The sequence below is a fragment of the Salvia miltiorrhiza genome, chromosome 6 (genome assembly GCF_028751815.1).
Source record: "Salvia miltiorrhiza cultivar Shanhuang (shh) chromosome 6, IMPLAD_Smil_shh, whole genome shotgun sequence".
Classification (NCBI taxonomy): domain Eukaryota; kingdom Viridiplantae; phylum Streptophyta; class Magnoliopsida; order Lamiales; family Lamiaceae; genus Salvia; species Salvia miltiorrhiza.
This window is the reverse complement of record NC_080392.1, coordinates 22,272,010-22,297,162: the sequence shown is the minus strand read 5'-3', so window position 1 is coordinate 22,297,162 and position 25,153 is coordinate 22,272,010. Positions and strand designations below refer to the sequence as shown.

General features: G+C 38.3%; 1 protein-coding gene across 1 annotated transcript; it reads left to right on the top strand.

The window, feature by feature from the left end:
• The first annotated feature begins 245 nt into the window (after positions 1–245).
• LOC130987519 (uncharacterized) lies at positions 246–3,105 on the top strand. Its single transcript, XM_057911057.1, has 2 exons — positions 246–1,108; positions 2,696–3,105. Exons 1-2 carry the CDS (start codon positions 644–646, stop codon positions 3,011–3,013), a joined length of 783 nt encoding a protein of 260 aa, XP_057767040.1. The 5' UTR covers positions 246–643; the 3' UTR covers positions 3,014–3,105.
• The last annotated feature ends 22,048 nt before the right edge of the window (positions 3,106–25,153 follow it).

Sequence of the window (25,153 nt, the reverse complement as noted above, 5' to 3'; positions counted from 1 at the left end):
ATTAGATAGTTATAAATATATATATATATATATATATATATATATATATTATAAATATTTAATCGAATTGAATACTTACGAATATCGAATCGACTATCAAAATTTTCAATTTGTATTTGGTAACTAATCAAATCAAAAATATTATTTGTATTTGAATTCGATTCGTAAATTTTCGAATACGAATATCACAATCGAACACGAATACTGAATCGAACAAAATTATTTGATTCGTATACAACCCTACAGGTGGGGAGTGGTGTTTATGGCCAAAAACATCTCAATTTTTTTATTTTACTATGGTCTCATATAACTCAAGTTTCTATCATAACAACTTTTAAGCGCAATTCTATCTTCCTATATGAGTTTGTAGACAGTTTGTGTAAAGCCCCACTCTAATGAAAATTGTGATTTCCCTTTATGTTTATAAAATCGTCAATAGTTTTCAATCACAAATTCAAACCAATTTGAACATTTCGTTTGACTAAATTCATTTACACTCCACACTATTGTATTGCGCAAAGCCCACTCCAATGAAAATAGTGATTTCCCTTTATCTTCCTAAAACCATGAATAATTTTGAATCACAAATCCAACTATTTAAACATTTTGTTGGAGTGGATCCAATTACACTCGACAGACACTAATGTATTCTCAAACATACATATCCCCTCCTCTTTCATGGCAGTTTTCAAATCAAAAGAAACCAATCTGGAACACTCTTAATCCGAAGCGCCTGGTCCTGACGCAGGAGGGCAGGACGAAGCTGAACCCCTCTCCCGACAGAGAATTTTACGCGTTCCCGAGATTCGTGACGCACGTGGACGACGGCTTCATATCGAATCTCAGGAATCTGTACGGCGAGATTCTGAGGCCGGAGATGGAGATCCTGGATCTTTGCAGCTCTTGGGTCAGCCATTTGCCCCAACAGGTGGCGTACAAGAGAGTCGTGGGGCACGGGCTCAACGCGCAGGAGCTCGCGAGGAATCCGAGGCTCGATTACTTCTTCGTCAAGGATCTGAACAAGGATCAGAAGTTGGAGATGGAGGATTGCAGCTTTGATGCGGTTTTGTGCGCGGTCAGCGTGCAGTATCTGCAGCAGCCGGAGAAGGTACTCATCAGTTTGGTTTGTGTGGACAACGTTTTTTTTTGTGTGTGTGTGGACAACGTTGTTTGATCATCACTTGCTATAATCAATTTATGTTTCGTGGAGAAGAATGTTGGTAGAAAATAACAATTTGCTCGTAATTGGAAAGAAGAAAGCATGTATAGTTTATGCCTTTATGGTTCGAACTTTGGAGTCATTTGTAAAAATTGTTCGAATTTTAAAATATTAAAAAAAAAATAGTTAAGTCAATCATAAAAATAGCATGAACCTTAGGATGGCTCCAATCACTTTCCAAAGTGTCACATCAACTTTAGAAGCTCATCTACTTTTTCTCTTATATCTTCTCCAACAATAATCTAATTTCTTACATACTCAATTTATATATATATATATATATATATGTACATTAATTTTATTTCAATTATAATTTGTTGTTGAAGGTAGGACATGCGATGGTATTGTGAACTTGGAAAATAGGAATCTTGAATATTTTGAGAGCTTGAATGACTAGAATCGAAATTTTGGGAGCTTGAATCCGCCATTTTACTTATGAAAATGAAGTGAATAAGAAAAAAAGAAAATTGAAGTATTGGAGAGTTGTATGAAAATGAAAGAATGAAGTAAGTATATATAGAAATTTTTAAAAATTAGCCGTTATTTATAAAAATTTATTCGTTAAAATTTGTCAGAAATAGCCGTTAATATTTATCTGTATCTGAAAGGCTGATTGCAAAAGATATAAATTAAACTATCCCAAATCAATATTTCTTTCGGTTAAAACATGAAATAGAAATAGGAATAAAAGAAAATGAACATAAAAAAAAGTGGAAAGAAAAAAAGGCAAAAGAAAGGAATTGGCAAATAAAATAGAATGCACTTTGAAGTAATTTATAAAAATGACATAAACTTTGAAGTCTTTTATAAAAATAGCATGAACTTTAAAAAAATATATAAAAAATAGCATTAGTTTTGAAGTCATTTGTAAAAAAAGTACAAATTTAATTTGTTAAATACAAATAACTCTAAAGTTCTGACCATTTCACAAATAACTTCAAAGTTCATGTAATTTTTTTTGTATTTTTTAAAGTTCATGTAATTTTTACAAATGACTTCAAAGTTAAGGTTATTTTTTTGTATATTTTAAAGTTCGAGCCATTAATTTAAAATCCATTTTAAAATTAAGTAACAATTTCAAAGTTGAAGGTTTTAATTGTAAATTAAATTTTTACTTCCTTTTCCTTTTATCATTTTTTTCCTAATATTGTGAAACCGGCTAATTATATTATATTTGATATGGAATCAAAGATAACTACAAGAGTTTTAATTTGATATATTCTATGTAAATATTAGATTTAAAATGTAGTAAAAGTTATATTTATTTAGAATTTTCTTCCTCACTCGTCTTTTTTGATAAATCTATTTTTTTAATTCTTTATTTTCATTTTTTTTCTTTTAAAATGATCCATCCACCGTTGATCTTCATGATCCAAGGATTGAGGATGGTTCACCGTTTTCATTTGAAAATTGTAGCATGTTTGGCATGTATATTGATTAAATTAGATAAATTAAGAGAGTGGTAGTTGTATACAGGTATTTGCGGAGGTGTTTCGCGTATTGAGACCGGGAGGAGTGTTTATAGTTAGCTTCAGTAACCGGCTTTTCTACGAGAAGGCGATCGCAGCATGGCGCGACGGCACGCCGTACAGCCGGGTGCAGCTGGTTGTACAATACTTCCAATGCGTGGAGGGCTTCACCCACCCACAAATAATTCGAAAACTCCCGTATCAAAAGCAGGGTAACTCTAACTCCTTTTTCAGCCGAATTGCAGCCATGTTCGGCTTGTTATCTAGAGCAGATCCTTTCTATGCGCTCATAGCTTATAAAAACTTCAAACCTATATATGAATGACATCGAGATGTTGTCAATTTGTGAAATAGTTGGTTTTGCTATTTGTTGAGGAAACAATTTCGATTGATCAAAATTTAAGAGGAATTAATTTCGATTCACGAGTTATGTAACGCTACAATTTTCGATTCTAAGACCATTTCTAATGATTAGGCCTGATCGATTCGGGTTCGGTTACTCGAAACCGATTATAACTCATTTTCAATAAAGGTTCCCGAATCGATTTAAGTATTCGGTCACCGAAATAACCAATATCCAAACACTCATTTTAAAAATAATCGGTATCCAAACACTCATTTAAAAAATAAAATTCACATAAATTGCTTATCGGAAGAATCAAACCCAGGTCTCCAACAAATACAAAGAACAACTTATCCACTGAATCAAGACTCATTCTTATTTTTTTAATACAACATAATTTTATTTTATCTAAATATCATTTTTTTTTAAAAAAATAATTATAATTATAGTTAAAATATTATATTGAATTATTAATTAAATAAAAGTCATTTATTCGGTTAACCCAAATCGGTTATCGGGTTAACTAATACCCGAAATTTATTAAAATCTAATAACCGAAACTGATCCAATAACTAAAAAAATCGGTTATAGGATACCAAACCCGAATGATTCAATTCGGTTATCGGGTTATCTAATACCCGATATTCATTTAAACAGGCCTATCAATGATGCATCCCCATTTACAGGTAGGGGTGAGCAAAATATCAAAATACGAATATCCGATCTGAACCAAACCGAAATTTAAAATTTGGTTCAGATTTTCGGATCGGATTGGATTGAATTTTAAGCAAATTTTGGATTTTCAGATCTGATCGGATTGACACGTTTAAAATCTAAAATTTGAATTATTTTTATAATATACTCCCTCCGTCCGCCAAGATTATGGCAATTTGCTTGGGCACGGGATTTAATAAAATTGGTGATGATTTTGATTTAGTGGATGGTGGGACCATTGCCATAAAAGGAAAGTGACATAATCTTGGCGGACGCCCGATATAATAATTGTGACATAATCTTGGCGGACGGAGGGAGTAAATAATTTTGTAATATTATATATATATATATATATATATATATAAAAATTGTTAGGTCCGGAGGGTCTCGAATAGGTGTATGGGGAGGGGGGGAAATACACCTATAGGCTATTTTTAATCAAAATCAAAGGGATCTCAAGATAGAGATCAAAACGAAAATTTACACGCAAACTTAGACGCCTATTTACAGAAAAGAATTTTGACCAAACAGGGTTGACGACTACTACTGAAAAACTCTTCAGTAATGAGTTATCAGTTAAGTCACTGGAACTTAACTGATGCACGTTAAGGCTTCACTCGAGTTTGCTAAAACAGAGATGTTACAAGTCTTCCTGACTATCAAAGGATAGATCAATCAGACTGATAACATACGCAGCGGAAAAACTTTGTTTCGAAATAGCCTGGGTTGAGCACGTTGTTAATCTTAGGTTTCTCTTTGCATTTAATTAGTATTCAGTTTATCAAATGTGAGAGCACAAGTAGGAAAGTAAAACTGAAAGTTGTAAATAACACAGAGATTTTTACGTGGTTCGGAAAACACTTCCTACATCCACGGTCGGTTGATCAGACCAACAACTTTACTCCGCAAGTGCTTAGCCGGGTGCACTGCAAACCGAAACTGTGTGCTTAGCCTGGTGCACACCATCGAATCAACTGAAGATCTAATCTTCAGTACCAACACTTCACTCGCGTTGGATTTCCCACTCCTATCACGAACAGGCACTAGGATCTCACGGAGTCAGAGTACCTTCCTGAACTCCTTTTCAACTCAAACACTCGATTCTATCGGTCGAATGGAGGTTTGAAATCTTGCCAACTAAACTTCAAAGAACAAGTTCTTTGGAGTTAGTTTTGACCTAGGCTCTGGGTAAGCAGGGGTTTGCCTAAGGTCTAAGAGAATGTATGTAATCAACTGTAACACCCCAATTTTCATAAACTTTTCAATATAAAATCTTTGAAAAACTAATAGATAAAATAAAATTTCTTGAATTATAAAAGTTTAAACCAATTTAAATTCAACTCAAACTTCTATAGAATTCATAAATCTCTAGTCATTCTCGACTTCCATGGCCGCTTCAACTCCATAACTGCAAGACTGAAAAGATAAGGGGTGAGCATATTGAAAATATACTCAGTGAGGAACATAACAAATATCCACATACGTCACATATATAATCAAATCACATTATCATACTTGCAAACATACGCCAAGAGACCGGAGCCCCTTGACAAACATAATCATAGTTTGAGTCGATGGCTTAAGTCCCATGACCAAACACATACATAGATCAATGGCTTAGGTCCCATGATCGCACATAACATCATAGATCAATGGCTTAGGCCCCATGATCCCACATAACAACATAGATCAATGACTTAGGTCCCATGATCGCACATAACAACATAGATCAATGGCTTAGGTCCCATGATCGCACATAACAACATAGATCAATGGCTTAGGTCCCATGATCGCACATAACATCATAGATCAATGGCTTAGGTCTCATGATCGCACATAACAACATAGATCAATGGCTTAGGTCCCATAATCACACATAACAACATAGTCATAAGATGCACGTAAACAAGTAATCAAACGCGATAATAAAAACATATATAACCATATGAATAAGCGTAAAATCCCTCACCTTAATGTCGAAGCTAATGAATCAAAATCGGAAAGAGGATCTTAATCGCACCACATCGGTTTCTGGCTTTGAGTTCTGCGTGTGTGTGTCATTTTGGGTTTGAAAAATAGATCTCATATTTATACTAGTCTTTATAGAGTTTGATAAATATAAAAATATATACTCCCTCCGTCCCTGAAATGGCTTCCTCTTTGGGGACGGCACGGGTTTTAATAAAAAGTTGTAAAGTGTATTGATAGTGGAGAAAAAATGATATAATTATTATTGGAAGTTGTGAAAAGTGTTATAATTAGTATTGGGAGTGGTGAAAAGTGAAAAGTAAGAATAAATAAAGTATTATTAGTGGTGGGGTATGTTTCCAAAAATGGAAAGAAAGAAAGAGGAAGTTATTTGGGGGACGTCCCAAAATGGAAAAAGAGGAAGTTATTTTAGGGACGGAGGGAGTATTCTATATATATCTCCTAATAAAATAAGATGATAAAAAGAGTTCTAATTCTAATAGGAATCATAAATAATAACAATAATCATAATAATAATCTAAATAAAATTAATGGCACATATATATATATATCATGTAAAAATCTAAAAATAATAAGCTATAATAAAAAAAATTACTAATAATTAAACCTATATAATAAATCTAAATATTCGGGGTGTTACATCAACAGTGACTGATTTTTGGCTTTGGTATTCTCTTCTTCGATTCAAGCTTTGGAGAGATTTAAGCTTTTGGCTGAGAAACAATTTTGGCAGAGTTTCAACTTATGTTGTTGAATCGGTGAAGATTGAAGTGATCCTCGAGCGCCATTTATAGGAGAGGTCTTGAATAGATCCGTTGGCGGAGAACGTCTTCAAGATTTCTTCCGTTGGAGAGCTTTTTGAATTTGGGCTGAGGCTTCAATCTTCGAGGTTCCTTGTTTGGTGAGAACGGCTATGTTGAAGAGCAGGAGATGCGACGTCTCTGATAAAGTAGCCACCAAATAGAAATGACCTCTGCAGAGAAAGGAGGATCCTGAGATCTCTGTATTTAATGCGGCTGTACTTTTGGAGTACGTGGCTTCCTTTGAACGTTGGAGGTTCAGTCCGAGAAATAATGTTTAACTGATAATTGACTTTAGTATCAGTCCGTTGAATCCATGTGGCACGCATTAAGTAATCAGTTCCGAACTGATTCTTCAACTGATACTTCAGTTGGTAACTTCAGTCTTCAGTCTTCAGTCCTTTGTCCTTCAGTCTTCAGTCTTCAGAACAGTAAACTATACTAGAAAAGAACTCTAACACTTGAGTTCGAACAGTTCTAGTCTATTACAATTAAGGCCTAGGGATTTTGGTATCATCAAAACAAGGATTATGATATTCCATTAAGTTCTCAACAATTTCCCATTTTTTGATGATGTCAAAACCACACAACAGTTCTAGACAAATACAAGACTGAACTCAGAGCACAAGTTCTAAAACAGGGTGAATACAATTCCCCCTTAACAATAGAACCTAAAAACTTGTACTAAGAGAAAGAACACAACAGTTCAAACACAGAATGAGGAGAAAACAGAAAAACATTAATCAAAGCCTGGACAAAGAGTCATTGTCTTCAGGTTGAGATCAAAAGAAGTTCTTTTCATTAAAAAATAAGACTGATGAGACATCAGTCACGGTACGGAGCAAGACTTACAAGGGAGTAAAAACAAAACAAAAACACATGGGAAACCCATGGACTCCAGCAGTCTGCTTGGCTGCGCCTTTGAACTTCTTGATCTTCATCTTCAGTCTTCATGTTCCTAAGTTTGTTCCATTCACACTTGTTTTCCTTTGACTTGAGGTCTCTACTGGAACGTCCTCCTTACAACTTCTGGTGATCCTTTTGCTTTACCATCTTCAGTCTAGTAAGAAGATGCAGGGAATTACCTTCGAGAAGGTTTTTCTCTGACTTTCTACTTTCCCCCTTTTTGGCAACATAAAAAAGAGAGCTGATGATGGAAGCTATGATCGGATGAGACTTCAACTCCGACTCTCAAGCACTTGTGGGAGGACTTGAGAAGAGGATGAGTCTAGAGATGCAGAAGAGGAAGACGCCAGTGGAGAGAGAGAGAGATGAGAAGGGAGACAAAGAAGTGAAGGAAAGGAAAGTATGCATAGCATTTTGGAGATATTCATGTAATGCGGCTATGCATACGAACCTAAGGGAGAGGGCGAGAGACAAGGGATGGTGAGGAATATGAGTGATAGAAGTGAGGAGGGAGATGAAAGAAATGCATGGCGAGCCTTTGGTGAAAGAAGTAGTGCAAAAGGCGGCTCGTCATACATGTAGGGAGTGGATGTGAGGAAGGAAAATCGAATCAGTGGTAGTCGTGAGGACTAGCTATGTCAATGTTGCGCCGACTGACAACGAGCTCATGCTCATTGTTGTTGCTCCCTATGGAAGCTTCACAAAAAGGTGAGAAGCTTTCCTGAAAATCAGGTGAAGTCCGTTTTCTTGAGACAGGAACTTCAAACCATATGGGCCGGGCATGAGGATGGAAGACACTCTCGTCGCTGGATACAAGTGAGAATATAGCAAGGTTTGACGTCGGAGAGACGTTGAGATCCAGTGGAAAGGTCCAGTGAAGACCAAGTATGTGAGCATCATTCTCCCACTCCATAACTTTGCAGTCATTGAATTCTCTTTTTGTCGGAACAAAATTTTTCTGCAACTTTGGAAAGATTGGAAATTTTTCTCACAGTGAAGGCTGTGGAGAGTTGTTAGTTGATGCAGAAAATAAGTGAAGACATCAAGGTATAAATACACAAATTTTACCAAGAGGAAGATGAAAGAGTTTTTCGAAAACTGTGCCTAAAATATTTTGAAGTAAAAATTCACGTCCGCCGTCACTGCAGGGGACGGAAGCTTCAAAAGGTGAGAAATATCATTGCATTATGTCATGTCAATGAGATTCTCAAGAAATTTGATTACACAGGCAAAAGGTTGGAAAGATTTTTAGAAAAGATCAGGACAAGTTAAATCAGATACGAATTTTCCCTTTTAAAAAGTACTTGTCCTTCTCGGATATTTCATTTTCCAACAATCAGTTAAAGGTTTTGAAATAAACTAATCAGTCAGAGAAAACTTTTGAATTCAAATAAAAGACTCTTAACTGAAATAACTGATTTTTCAAAAGTAAGTTGAAAATACTTATTGATCGACTGATCATTGTAGTCAGTCGATACCACTGATCCTGGTTGACTTATCAGGATGAGTTTCCTTCATATGAGGACTTGTCTTCATTGCTTTCCACTTTAGCGGTCGTAGAACAGCAGTTGGTTGAACACCAGTCAGCATGACTGTTTGAGAAGATCTTCAAACACAGTATCATTCTTCTGGGTTGATGAGGCCGATCCTTCCACACAGATCGTTGAACATTTCTTCTGGAAGAGCTTTGGTCAGCAAGTCTGCTCTCTGAACTGCGGTTGGAATCCATTCAACAGAGATATCCTTCTTTTCGACGTGATCACAAATAAAGTGATGTCGAATGGCAATATGCTTGACTCTGGTGTGATGAATTGGATTCTGGGAGATTGCAATAGCACTGGAGCTGTCGCAATAGATTGGGACTTCCTTTTCTTCGATCCCATAGTACTTCAACTGTTGGACTAACCATAGGAGTCGTGAACAGCAGCTTCCCGCAGTAACATATTCAGCTTCAGTTGTGGAGGCGGTGACTGAAGTCTGCTTCTTTAAAAACCATGAGATGAGCTTGTTGCCTAGGAATTGACAAGTTCCCGAAGTCGATTTGCGATCAATTTTGCATCCTGCAAAATCTGAGTCTGAATATCCGGTGAGCTTGAAGTCATCGTCAGCTGGGTACCACAATCCTAAGTTGGGTGTGCCTTGAAGATATCGCAAAATTTGTTTTGCAGTATCCATATGAGCTTTCTTTGGATCTGACTAATATCTCGCACAAACCCCGACTGCATATGCGATATCTGGTCTGCTCGCAGTCAAATACAGCAACGATCCAATGATTTCTCTGTATTTGGTTGAAGATACAGATTTTCCTTCTGATCCTGGATCAACTTTCCAGTTTGTATTCATTGGGATCTTGACTGATTTCATGTGCTGAATACCAAATTTGGCGATCAGTTCTTTGGCGTACTTTGACTGATTGATCTGTATTCCTTCACTGGTCTGCTTGACTTGTAATCCAAGAAAGAAATTCATTTCTCCCATCATGGACATCTGAAACTTGTTGGTCATGATATCAGCGAACTTCTTGCACATGCGTTCGGATTTGGATCCGAAAATTATGTCATCGACATAAATCTGAACAAGTAGAAGATCTTTTCCTTCTTTGAGAGTGAACAACGTTCTGTCCACTGATCCTTTCTTGAAACCTTGTTCAACAAGATACTCAGAGAGAGTATCATACCATGCTCTTGGAGCTTGTTTCAAGCCATAGAGCGCTCTCTTCAGCTTGTACACCTTTTCTGGTCCTACAACCTCAAAACCTGGAGGTTATTCCACGTAGACTTCATCGGTGAGCACTCCGTTGAGAAATGCACACTTCACATCCATTTGGTGTACCTTGAATCCTTTGTGAGCTACGAAGGCTAAGAAGAGTCTGACTGCTTCCAATCTGGCAACTGGGGCAAACGTCTCATCGTAGTCGATTCCTTCTTCTTGACTGTAACCTTTTGCTACAAGCCTTGCTTTGTTTCTCACAACATTTCCTTCTTCGTCTTTCTTATTTTTGAAAATCCATTTCAATCCAATCACCTTTGCATCGTTTGGTCGATCCACAAGCTCCCAAACTGAATTTCGATTGAATTCATTGAATTCTTCTTGCATTGCGATGACCCATTGAGTGGACTTCAGAGCTTCTTCGACATCCTTGGGCTCTGTAGATGATAAGAAACAACTGAAATTCTTATCTTCGTTGATGCAATTCTGGTTGACCAAGACGAGGTTGCACATTGATCTTTGAGTCTTGACACCATCTGATGGTTGTCCAATGATGTTCTCCTTTGAATGGAGTTCAAACCATCTTAATACTTCTTGATCTCTTCTGGTGATGGTGGAGGTTCTTCAGTCATAATGGTTCTGAAACGTTGAGCATCTTCTAGAGCAGGGAAGAGTTGAACTGGAGCTGCTTCGGCATGTTCAACTCGTTCTTCGGCAACTGGAGTTTTCCCTTGACTGATGCCATCTCCTGTGGCTCTAGTCTGAGCTGCAGACATTTGACTGATCTTCTGATACTGAAGCTTTTCAGTATCTTCATCTTTTCCTGGTCCCCACACCAAGACTGTAGAAGGTTCGGTGTTAAATATTTCAGTCCTGGAAACTTCAGTGTTCTCAACACTTCTTTCAGTTTCCTGTTTCCTGAAATCATCAGTAGACTCATCAAAAACAACATGTGGTGTTTCTTCAACACAAAGAGTTTGAGAATTAAGCACTCGATAGGCTTTGCTGGATCGTTCAGTTCCAGAGTATCCAAGAAAGATTCCTGCATCAGCCTTGCTATCAAATGTGTTTAACCTCCTCTTATCATTGTTGTGGATGAAACACCCAGAACCGAAAGCATGAAAGTATGAGATTGAAGGCTTCCTGTTCTTCCATAGCTCGTATGGAGTTTTCCCATGTCTTTGAGTGAGGAAGGAGCGATTTTGCGTGTAGCATGAGTTGTTGACTGCTTCGGCCCAAAAACTTCAAAGAGAGTTTTGATTCGGCTAGCATCGTCCTTGCTGCTTCCTTCAAAGACCTGTTTCTTCATTCTGCTACTCTGTTTTGCTGAGGAGTCCTTGCTGCAGAAGTTTGATGACTGATTCCTTGTTCCTCACAATACTCACGAATGACAGTATTGAGGAATTCAGTCCCACGATCTGATCTGATGCTGATGATGTTGACTTTTTTTTCAACGCTTAGTCTTCTCAGTAGCTTTGGCAATTCCGGCAATGTCTCTCTCTTGGTGTAGAGAAATATAACACAAGTATATCGTGAATAATCATCCACAACAACTAAAGTATACTTCCTACCATTGTAGCTTCTGGGAGAGATTGGACCAAACAAATTCATGTGAAGTAGTTGAAGAATCCTTTCAGAGGAGTGTTCTGACTTTAACTTGAATGACGTCCTTGTTTGCTTTCCTCTTTGACATGCTTCACATTCTTGCTTCTTCTGGAACACAATCGAAGGTAAACCTTCTACCAGTTGATGTTTAGCAAGCTTGTTGATCGTTTTGAAGTTGAGGTGGTTGAGTCTCCTGTGCCACAGCCAGTTGAGCTCCGAGCTGCTTTTGCTGATGAGACATGTTTCTGGAGGGCTGTCTTTCCATGAGACGACGTAGAGACTTCCTTGTCTGATTCCTCTCAGAACCACCTTTCTTTGACTGTTTCTAACAGTGAATTCATCCTTTTTGATCTTCACTGCGAAACCGCTGCCACAAAATTGACTCACAGACAACAGATTATGTTTAAGACCAGAAACAAAGCTAACATTACTTATACTGGCGTTACCCATGTCGAGCACACCATAACCTTTTGTTTCTCCGATTGAGTTGTCTCCGAATGCAACTTTTGATCCAGCTTTCTCAACATATTGAGTTAGATATTCTTTGTAGCCCGTCATGTGCTTCGAACAGCCGCTATCCAGATACTATGTTCTGATTGAACCTTTAACTTCTTCCTTCTTTTTATGTTTCTTGTTTTTGACCTGCAAGGAAGAGTTAATTTTAGGTACCCAATCAATGTTTGGGTCCTTCAATGTTAGCTCGTGTTCCCTTTGGAACCCATATCTGCTTCAAAACTGATCTTGGTGATGATCTCTTGCGCTTTGTTGGTTGTCTGGTTGGCGCTTCAGTTGGCACATGAGCAATCTTCTGTTGAGCTTTCATTTTGAGAACCTCACTCTTGTAGAAGCTTTGTCTGATGAGTTGTTGAGGTCTTCTTTGCTCTATATAGTATCTTTCTTGAGATAGTTGAGTCATTCTAGACTGATGGAGACTTGACTGATGTTGTGAAACATGAGTCATTCGATGTCCAGTAGTTTGTCGTCGTGATTGGCGTTTAGCTCGTCTGGGCCTATCATTGCTTTGTCTCCATGGATGTTGTTCTTTTTGGAACTGAACTGATTTCAGTTTCTGACTGATGTTGTTGTTCTTCCCCCTAGACTGGTGAGGGAGATTCTTCTTGAGTCCTGATGTTCTTTGCCCAATCTTTGACTGAAATATGCTTTTCAGTCTTCTCAGTAGGGTGATCTGGTTGGGGGCCTCCTTTGCTCATCTGTAGCTTCGTGGAGGAGGAACATTCGTTCTTGCCATCAGTTTGCGTTTCTGAACTTCATCCATATCATGATCTCTTGATTCTTCTGAAGTGTTGTTTTCAGAAGCATCGTCCACTGCGTTGATCATGATATCCTTTCCTCTATCAGTTGCAGCAACCTTTCCTCCAATGCTTTCAACGAGGCCTTTTGATGGAAAGTTGCTCATCATGGGAGACTTCATCATTCAGTCCTTGACTGTTTCTTCCAGTTTTTGATTGGGCCTCTTGATTTCATGAGATGCTCTGTCACATTCTGAGTAGGAGATTCTGAGCTTTTCTTACAGTCGACTGTTCTCCATGAGTAGTTGATCAAGACAAGTTTCATCTGGAAAGTAGATGATTGTCTGATTCTTGGCTCGTTCATCATTGATCTCCTTTTCCATTTTCTAATTCTGCTTGAGGAGATCTTCGAACATTTTTCTCAACTGACAGTGATCAGTCATAAGCTGATCGAACTCGTCAGTTTCATCGGCTGAGCTTTCTCCAGATCCTGAATGATCCTCTGAAAACACCAGGGAATTATCAGTATAAGGAGTTTTTGAGTGAGAGATTACCTCTGATCCATTCATTCCATTGTCGTAGCTGTTGTCGGCCACGCTTTCAGTTTCATTGGCCATCGGGGCTTGGCTCTCATCATCTGAGCTGGTAGAGTTAAAGTCGAATGATTCCGATGTGTCTTCGGAAGATCCAGCATCGTCAGCAACCATAGCTTTCTTCTTCGCATACTTGCGATCTTTCTTGGCTTTCAGCTCTTTGCGCTCAGACTGCGTCAGTTCAGGGCATTCAGTTCGAAAGTGCCCTTTCTTTTTTGCATCCAAAGCATTCCATATCTTTCATGTCGAAGGCGGCTGACTTTCTTTCTCCGCTTCGATCAGTGGAATGTCTGGGGTTGCTTTCTCGTTCTTTTCCTTTGTAGTGCTGCTTGTGGAACCTTCTGTACTTGCAGAATTTGGACTCCATCTTGTTGAATCTTTCAGTCAACAAAGCACATTGACTGAAGAAGTCCTTGGGCTTGAGTTCCGCTGGTTCTTTCTTCTGCTTCTTACTTTCTTTTGCTGAAGCTTTCAGTGCTGCTCCTCTTGAGGTTGAAGGACCATCTTCGTCTGATCCTCAGCCTTCTTGATTCCAAGATTTCTCTGGATGTCGAACTCAATTGCCAAGAGGTTAGAGAAGAGCTTGTTTGTCGAGAGCTGACTGAATCATGGCTTGTTCTGATGAGCGACTGAATAGATATGCCAATCTCCTCGCGGAAGTGCTCGAAGAATCTTCAGGTTGATTTCTCGTTGAGTGTATTTGTCCTTCGAGATGGATTGAACTTCATTCAGGATTTGGTTGAATCTGAGTTCCATCTCATCGACAAATTCATTCTTGAGCATGAGGAAGAAGTCGAACTTTTGACAAGCTATGGACAACTTGTTCTCCTTGATTTCCTCGGATCCTGCGCACATTCTTTCAAGAATATCCCACATCTCCTTTGCAGTTTTGCACTTGATGATCTTGGTGACATGCTTGTCTGGAACTGTGCCGGAGATTATGCTTTTGGCGAGGTTGTCTAGCTCATCTTGCTTCCTTTCTTCTGTGGTGAAGTCTGCCTTCTGCTTGATCTGGACCTCATCGTATGGATCCCGAGCTGGGTCAACGGGAACTCTTTTGATGGTTTCGGTGATGATGATTGGTCCGTTGGTGATGACTTCCCACATTCGGCAATATTGGACGGTGAGGAAGCTTTCAAGCCGAAACTTTCATATGTCGTATTTTCAATACTAAACATAGGTAGAGAGGATAATCTGCTATGGTTAGTCTCCATCAAAAAAGAGAGAACAGGTAACAATAGATAGGGCAAATAGCAAGCACCTTTTAGAAAAAAAAAAGTTTTTCGAGACCTTTGAGAAAAATGATCTAGTTCAATAAGAACCTAATCAGAAACAGAGTGTTCTTGCGAACAACCTGCTCTGATACCGATTGTTAGGTCCGAAGGGTCTCGAATAGGTGTATGGGGGGGGAATACACCTATAGGCTATTTTTAATCAAAATCAGAGGGATCTCAAGATAGAGATCAAAATGAAACTTTACACGCAAACTTAGACGCCTATTCACAGAAAAGAATTTTGACCAAACAGGGTTGACGACTGATACTGAAATACACTTCTGTAATGAGTTATCAGTTAAGTCACTGGAACATAACTGATGCACGTTAAGGCTTCGTCGAGTTTGCTAAAACAGAGATGTTACAAGTCTTCCTGACTATCAGAGGATAGATCAGTCAGACTGATAACATACGCAGCGAAAAAACTTTGTTTCGAAATAGCCTGTGTTGAGCACGTTGTTAATCGTAGGTTTCTCTTTGCATTTAATCAGTATTCAGTTTATCAAATGTAAGAGCACAAGTAGAAAAGTAAAACTGAAAGCTGTAAATAACACAAAGATTTTTACGTGGTTTGGAAAACACTTCCTACATCCACGGTCAGTTGATCAGACCAACAACTTTACTCCGCAAGTGCTTAGCCGGGTGCACTGCAAATTGAAACTGTGTGCTTAGCCTGGTGCACACCACCGAATCAACTGAAGATCCAATCTTCAGTACCAACACTTCACTCACGTTGGATTTCCCACTCCTAGCACGAACTGGCACTAGGATCTCACGGAGTCAGAGTACCTTCCTGAACTCCTTTTCAACTCAAACACTCGATTCTATCGGTCGAATGGAGGTTTGAAATCTTGCCAACTAAACTTCAAAGAACAAGTTCTTTGGAGTTAGTTTTGACCTAGGCTCTGGGTTAGCAGGGGTTTGCCTAAGGTCTAAGAGAATGTATGTAATCAACAATGACTGATTTTTGGCTTTGGTATTCTCTTCTTCGATTCAAGCTTTGGAGAGATTTAAGCTTTTGGCTGAGAAACAATTTTGGCAGAGTTTCAGCTTATGTTGTTGAATCGGTGAAGATTGAAGTGATCCTTGAGCGCTATTTATAGGAGAGGTCTTGAATAGATCCGTTTGCGAAGAACGTCTTCACGATTTTTTCCGTTGGAGAGCTTTTTGAATTTGGGTTGAGGCTTCAATCTTCGAGGTTCTTTGTTTGGTGAGAACGGCTATGTTGAAGAGCAGGAGATGCGACGTCTCTGATAAAGTAGCCACCAAATAGGAATGACCTCTGTAGAGAAAGGAGGATCCTGAGATCTCTGCATTTAATGCGGCTGTACTTGTGGAGTACATGACTTCCTTTAAACGTTGGAGGTTCAGTCCGAGGAAGAATGTTTAACTGATACTTGACTTTAGTATCAGTCCGTTGAATCCATGTGGCACGCATTAAGTAATTAGTTCCAGACTGATTCTTCAACTGATACTTCAGTTGGTAACTTCAGTCTTAAGTCTTCAGTCTTCAGAACAGCAAACTATACTAGAAAAGAACTCTAACACTTGAGTTCGAACAGTTCTAGTCTATTACAATTAAGGCATATGGATTTTGGTATCATCAAAACAAGGATTATGATATTCCATTAAGTTCCCAACATATATATATATATATATATATATATATGAAAGGGCTAAAATAAGAGCATTTCTTAAGATATAAAATAAGAATCATTTCAGCCCTTAGATCATTAGATCATTAAGATCTACGGTTAATTCGTAATCCTGTTGGATGGATTTATGGTCCTGAGTTCGAATCCCAAAGGTAGCAAAAATTTATTTTTCACAATTCATACCTTTATACAACGAATTCATATATGTTCTACATAAAATTCATACATTAAAAATTGTTCTTATTTCTTATTTTAAGATGTGCTCTCACGGTATATAGAGGAACGCTCCAATGAGACCCCCTATTTTTAGTGAGACCTGAGACACGATCTTGTGCATTTATTTCATTAATCATATGGCTACTATTGTATCTAGAGTGAGAATTTTTTTTCTCAGGGTTCGAATTCTGGAGGGAGCGAAATATTTTAAATTTCGTTATTTATCAGTATATACTGCATTGTTTATCGGTATATACTACCTTGTTCATAAGTTTATGTCTTATTCATTACCAATTTTTTAAATTTCTTTATTCATCAGTATATACTACTTTGTGGCTCTTGTTCATCAGTATATACGTCTTATTCATTGTACTCAGTGTCTCACGAAAAATAGGGGGTCTCACTGGACCGCGCCCCTATATATATATATATATATATCTATATATATATATATATATATATATTACTTCATCCGTCCCGCTTCAAATGACCATAAATTTTCGACACGAAGATTAAGGAATGTGTGATAAAGGTGTAAAGTGGTGGTGGGACCATAAAAAAAGTAGTGTTAAATATTTCTAAATTTGCGTTGGGTCATTTGAAGTGGGTCAACAAAAAATAGAAATAGGGTCATTTGAAGCGGGACGGAAGGAGTAGTTCTTAAATAGTTAAATATTTCTAAATTCTAACTCTATACTCTTATTTTGATTTATTATAATTAATGATTTGTTAATTAGGATCTTAATTCGATCATAATTATCTAATTGGTTAGGTTGTTATTCATTTCGGATTTTTCAAATTTATTCGGTTTTCAGATTTTTTTTCACATTATGAATTTTTTGGTTTGGATCGGATTTTATCTGAAATTTTTCGGATCTTCGGATTCGGATTTTTGGATAATATGGTGTGGATCAAATTAAAATTTAGAGAAATTTTGGATTTTCGGATCAGATCAGATCGGAGTAGGCAAAAATCTGATCCAAAATTCGAATGCTTTCCCCTATTTACATATCGAAATCATATCATGATAGGCTAAATCAAGGAAGGGCTGCTTCGAGTGAGCCTTACTCCAAGAACAGAGAGAATTTCAGAGGAAAGAGATAATTTTAATCAAGTGATAATCAAAATCTTGATACAAGAGTGCTACTAAATAGCAAAAGAAGAGGCATCCTACTGTTACCACTGCCACACTCACAGATATCTGTAACTGCAAGGAAAAAGACAGGGGGTGGGACAATTTATGGAAAAGACAACAAATTCAACCCTAATTAATTATGATCTGGGTTGATTGTAAGAATTAATTCATTTGAGACCCATCTTTATTCCTTGTATTTGATCCCTGGACTGACTCAAAGTCTCTTGAGCCCAGTAGGAGTAAAATAAGTCCAGTGAAGGAATATTAAACTGAATTAACGTTCCGCTTTGCCCGATGATCGTTTCTTGGATTATTATTAATTTATCATACAACGATTAATCCTAACATGCTCCTATGAATTTAACAGTTGCACGTTGGAGTTAAGAAATACCTGAAGAATTCAGAAGAATTCGCAGATTCGCATCTGAACAGACCAGTCAGCTTCAAGCCTTCGTTTGAAGCCTCAAACGTCCTCAAATCGTATTTCGCCCAGAAATACGACTTCTTCGTCTTCGAGAGATCTTTCCGTGGCCGCCTGATTCGTCTGAATCGGAGTTCTGTGGAGGAAGTTATGGCCGGTTTACGGAGACTGCCAGAACTTGGTTTCCTGCGAAAATCTGACTCCAGCTCTGATCTTCTCGACTGTATCCCGCTCAGCTTTCACCGTTGGATGGACAACGATCTATGAAAGTCCCAAGAGAGAAATAAGTCCCACACGTTTTTCTTCCCTGCGCCCCACAGCTCTCAAAAACCCTAATATTTTATCAGTGTGTTTTCCTGAGAGCTGACAGCTGTATTTAATTAAAATTAAATACGTGTGGGCACAGAATTAGTGTAGGAGGCGTTTTTCTCTCCTTCTAGGGCTAGGAGACATTGGGCCAGTCCAGGGACCAAATACAAGGAATAAAGATGGGCCTCAAATAAATTAATTTATCTATGGTCAGCCCAGACCATAATTAATTTATAAATATCAGTTCATTCCACTAGAGAACCGATACTGACTTACCCCTTTATTGCCGGTGATGAGTCGGGGCTTGTATTTAGACTTAATAAATCTCCGTATTTAAAATATCCGACATCCATTAATTAATTAGAGCTCTGACAGCTTAAATTAATTAATCTCTTAATAATTCCTTAAGCAGTACCACTCAAACTTTATTATTACGCCTGAACTTAATCAACCTGCAGGGTTTAGCGTAATAAACCTTATTGAGCTCCTTAAGGGGATGTCATTATCCTATACCGGATACGGGTACTAATACAGATAATCAAATATCATATATTAACCGCTATCACCCAAGATACAGAGTACTCGAGTTAGTATATAACCTTCACCCATAGTAAGTCAAAGTGATATACGAGTTAACATATATATCTGAATACTTATTAGTATTAAGATTTATAAGTCACCGAGATCTTGATTCTTCACTTAAGTCAGATAGAAGAATACATCTCAAACTGTGGTCCTATCAATACGTAATGACGTACCAGTATAGACAAGTAGCCAAGACAAACTACTTCCATCTATACTGCAGCCTAAACCAATAACTTGTCCTAGAGTTATTTCGGCTGTGATCATATTATATCTCTTAAGGTTATTCCAATTATATGGTCTTCTGTGATCTACAACACACCATATAATCTACTTATATAGAGATAAAGAACATACATATGCAATCATGAACACAATCAGATAGAAGATTAGATAGTGAACTTAGGAAACATTGTATACAAGCATAAAACGTTCTTGCTTTCAGTATACAAATCCAACATCCAGCTCATTAAAAACCCCAAACTCTATATTTATAATTACAAATACAGTTATCTGCTCTCAGAATAGAACACACGTAAACTCATAAAGCTAGGTTTTCTGTGAGAGCAGAAAAATTAGAGGAGGTGCCGTTTTTCTTGAGGAATTATTTTCTTGAGGACTTATTTTCTCTGGGAATCTTCGAGGTTGGTCGTCCATCCAACATTGAAGATTGAGCGGGATACAATCCAGAAGGTCAAAACTGGGTCTGTTCTTGACGACCTTTGCATTCAATTCACAAGTAAGTGATTCTTACTCCAATGTGCAACACTTAAATTAATAGGAGCATGCTAGGAATTAATCAATGTATGATGAATTATGATAATCCGAGAAATGATACAAATGGGCAATCCTACAGATCAGTGAGAGAGGGGGGCCGCAATGCTTGCATAATGACGCACAAACCTGCGATAATACCCCGTCAAACCTAAGAACCCACAAAGTTGTTTGATGGTTCGGGGTGTTGGCCAAGATTGCATAGCTTCAATCTTCTCAGAGTCTGCTTGACCACCCTTCTTCGACACAATATGCCCTAAATAAGTGATCGAGGGCTGGCCGAACACGCATTTGGAGGCCTTCAATACAAGCTCATGCTCGTTGAGGCCGTGAAGGACCTACAGAAGATGGGAAATATGTTTTTTGAATGAAACACTATATATTATAATGTTATCAAAGAAAACAACAACAAAACGATGTAGAAAATGAGCAAACAATGGAAGGACGACGTATTGCACAGGCCAAATGACATCACAAGAAACTCATAGTGACCGTCCATGGTGCGAAATGCGGTCTTAGCGATATCTCGGTGGTACACCCTGATTTGGTGATACCCGGAATGGAGATCCAACTTCGTGAAGATACAAGCTTGCCCAAAATCATCGAGAAACTCATCAATGGTGGGAATAGGAAAGTTGTCCTTTATCATCACGACATTGAGAGCGAGGTAGTCCACACAAAAATGAATGGAACCATCTTTTTTCGGATGAGCAGATCTGACAAAGAGAACGGCGATTGACTCGAGCAAATATTGCCTTGTTCTAGCATATCAGCAACTAATTTAGCCATCTCCTGCTTCTGGAATTGAGGGTAACAGTATGGGCGTACATTGGCGGGTGCCATGGTGGGCTAAGGATGGATGCGGTGATTAATGGCGCAGTGCAGCGGTAAACCCTTGGGAAGGGAAAACATATGTTGATACCGCTACAAGAGAGTTGAAACTAACTCAGGAGTTGCGGCGTGGGCCACAAAATGGCCCATCATAGTAGACCCATTGGGAAGCGGGCTGAGCCGAATGTAAATAGCGTACACCAAATCAATTTTCTTATCATTGATTGATGCGGTTAACTAGGAAAAAGAAATTGGGTGAACATCGATGGTGGGGTCGCCAATAAAGGTGATGGCCACGCCGTAGCAATTGAAAACCATAGATTGGGCGGCATAATCGTAGGTGGCGGGGCCTAAGGTCTGCAACCACTGAATACCTAGAATAATTGCTGAACTTACAATGTTGAGGACATGGAGATCCATTGACAAAGGATGCCCTTTGATCTCGATTGACACCGCGTAACAAATTTGAGAACAAGTGAGGTAATCCCCATTGCCGACGTAGATGCGAAATGGTAGGATAGCTGTGACAATGAGTTTGAGGGATTGGACCACCGTCGGCTGTATAAAATTGTTGTTGTTCCCACTGTCCACCAAGACCCGAATAGGACAGAGATTGATGGCGCCCAAAAGATGAAGGGTACATGGTCGGCCTAACCCGAAGAGAGTGTGCAAGCTGGAAACATCCCTGCAAACAGCAACATCAGGTGTCTGCAGCTCCAGCGACGGAACGTCATTAAGAGGTAGGGATTCCTGGTCGGCCTCATTGGTATCCGCCTCATCATCTGTACCCAAAAGCCCATAAAATTGACTCCGGCAACGGTGACTCAGAGACCATTTTTGGTCGTAGTTGTAACACACCTCTTTTTCACGTTTCTCACTAAGATCTTGTGGTGTAAATCGGTGGATTAGTAGGGGGTCCCTGTAGTGGCCTTATGAGCAGCGGCATGGTCAGAGGTTTGGAGGATCCCATGGACTACTAACCATCATTAGGGAAGGTGAGGAGGGTGTGGTAGCTCCTCGAATTCGGTCACCGATGATTTCTGCCCCAATTTGGATAGTGCTGTCTAAGGATCCTCATAGAGAGATGCACCGAAACAGTGGTGGATGCTATGGAGAAAGACGAGCCATGAGGGGATAAGTTGATTTGATTTTATCCATATAAACCAAGAGGTAACGCGACCCTCCATGTGAAAAAAGACGATGTGAAGCCGCTGGTTCTCTGGAGTGTTGTGGTAGGAGAAGAATTCCTCCACCCGAAAAATCCACCCAACTAGATCGGACCCATCAAAACGTGGAACTTCCATCTTCATGGAATGAAATGGCGGTTGAGCAACTGGATCGGGTGGCGGCGACGGTGGTGGGGGATGGCGAGTAAATGAGGATGAGGACGAGGACCCTGAGTGAGAAGCAAAGTGAGCTTCCTTCATTGACATGGAGCGCTGAATGGAGTTAGTTTCTGCGACAGCTGTGTTGGTGTCTGCAATAGCGGCGTTGGTTGCCGCCAATCGATCGGTGGACGCAGAGATGTGATTTGTCAGTTGGGTCTGCAATGATTTGATCGCAGAGAGGATCTCAGAGTTAGCCATGAAAGCAATGAAAGCACCAATTGATAAGCTAAATCAAGGAAGGGCTGCTTCGAGTGAGGCTTACTTTAGGAACATAGAAAATTTCAGGGGAAAGGGATAATTTCATTCAAGTGATACGACAAATCCTGATACAAGAGTATTACTAAATAGCAAAAGAAGATGCATCCTGCCGTTACCATTGCCACACTCACATATATCTCTAACCGCAAGGAAAGAGACAAGAGACCATTTGTGGAAAAGACAACAAACTCAACCCTAATACATTTCATAATCTTGATAGCGCATTGGTGGGACTCTCGTGCGCAGATGCTTCACTTCTTCAATTGAGCTTCCCTCGCTTGGGCTAGCTTCTACTTGAGGTATTGGGTCCAATGTCTCTTCTGGCCCATTTTCCCTAAGCTCATCAGCTGTAGCACATCACCATATTCCCCTTCTCTAATTTTACCCCCCAACAATCTATATATATATAAAAGCTCAACCTTAGCCAACATGATCATTTTGGCGGGAAAATTAAAAGCCTTTTAACCAACATGTAATATCAATCATCTTATTATCCACTAGATTACAACCTCTCTCATCTCTTTCAAAACTTGCTCATCAAGTTTAAAGCTAATATGTCCTTTCCTGATATGTTCTTGGAGAACAAGTATACGAGGCCTCCACATTTTGAGGCTCTATAAATAAGATGAAATTTGCAATCAAACAACAATCATGGTTGCTCTACTCATGGGAGCATTTGAATCTACCAACAACCGTCTTCCATTATCACCACTGTCAGTGCTACTGCAACCACCAACAACACCCAAAACCTTGACGACAACTAAGGAAGAAAAAGATAAGAAAGAAGAAGCGGCGAGTTTTTTTTTCATTTTTTTTTTCTCTAAAATGAACTTGAACAATTTCAAGAACTTGGCTTTCACTGATAAAAGAAGAAAGAAGAAGTAGAAGTTTGAAGCTTTGATTTTATTTCTCTGCCTTTGAACTTGCTATGTTGAGTCGCGTCTGTGAGTACCGAGTTGAGTCGAGTCAGGGAACGAGGGGGCAGCAGCCTCGGCACCGCCGCGGTTGCCGGAGAATCGAAGAGGGTGGCGGCGGCATCTTTGTCGTCACGAGGAAGGAGTCAGCACCGCGTGGTGCAGCGTCTTCGCCCAGATCGGAGAGTTGCGAGACAGAGAGGGTGACCCAGAGGGTATTTCCGATTGAGGGAGTCGGTGGTTGTGGAGACGGAGGCGGCGCTGCATATGCAACCTCGCCGTGCGCCGTGACGGACAGAAGGGGGAATGCCAATGAGCGAGATGCGATAAGGGGGATGCCAGTGGCTGGAGGCGCTCTTCGACGGAGAAGGAGGCGGTGGAAGAAGATGAAAGAAAATAAAATGCAAAAACATAATGAAGAAGAAGAGCGGCGCAGGTGTAAAAATTAGGGGTTGTAGCCGCAATTTTTCATTTTATAGAAGGGATAATTAGAATGGACTTTTAATGGCTTTTTATGTTGGGCTAATGAGAATGGACTTTTAGTGGCTTTTGATGTTGGGCTAATTAAGAATGGACTTTTAATTATAGTTTGTAATTTTAAGAGTGCAAAATTATTAAAGGGAGTTGATTAATAAGAATTGTTAAATTAAATTAGCTTATTTCGCAAAAAAAAAAAAAAAAAAAAAACTTTCTTAACTAAGGGTCGCGGATTTAATAAGAATTGAGCTTTAATTTGTTTCGGCATTTTAACTCCAATTATTTCAAGGAAGTAATTTATTGATGTCTCCAATAACTCCTCCAACAAAAGTCAAATATATGAAATATTGATTCTATATTCATATAAAAACTATGGATTATTGAATATTATGCATTAATAACATATTTTTATTAATTTTATCTTTTATTTATTATAGCTAATTTTATCTATTATAGCTATGGCATAAAAATAATAAGTGACAATGATATATAGCGGAATACATTTAAAATTAAAATGTTTTGTAGAGTAATATATCATTTGAAAATTTATGAATGTAAAATTTTTAAAATATAAAAAATAGTATAATTCAGAATATTTAGAGAATATTCGTTTGAATCATGAACTATGAATGAAAATAAAATACATAAATTTAATTTTACTAATGAAAGTATATGAACCTAATTGATTCTGATATAAGCTGACCTTTAATTTAATGATATTTAGTTCAATTAAGGGTTCAAAATTTTCATAATAAATGTGAGTTGTTGATTCCTATGAAAAAAATTATGATAGACGTAATAATAATATAAGTTACGTACTTTAAATAAAAATCAATTTCTTAGGATTAAATCAATTTCGTAGGATTAATATACTACAATTTAAAATATATAGTAAAGAATACAGAAAGAACATTTTAAAAATTTTAAAAATACATGTAAAGAAGTATTATTTTAAATCATCCATTATGAATGACAATAAAATGTGCAACTACTTTTTTTTAGACCGAAAATGTGCAACTTCAGTTTTATTATTGAAGATGCATGCACCAAATTTCTCACCAAATTAATCCAAATATGATATTCGTCTTCACTTACTTACAATTTACAAATTAATCCAAATATGATATTAATCCAAATAAGAAGATAAAAAAAGAAAATAAACATAAAAATATTATAGTTTACAAATAAATTTTCAATTTTATTCTCATTTTACCTCTTACTTGTATTTTGCCTTGAAAGTTCTTGAAAGACATCTGCCACGTGTCACACTCCTAGCGCGCCACATATGTAACGACCCGACTTCCCCAGGCAAGAAAAAGTAG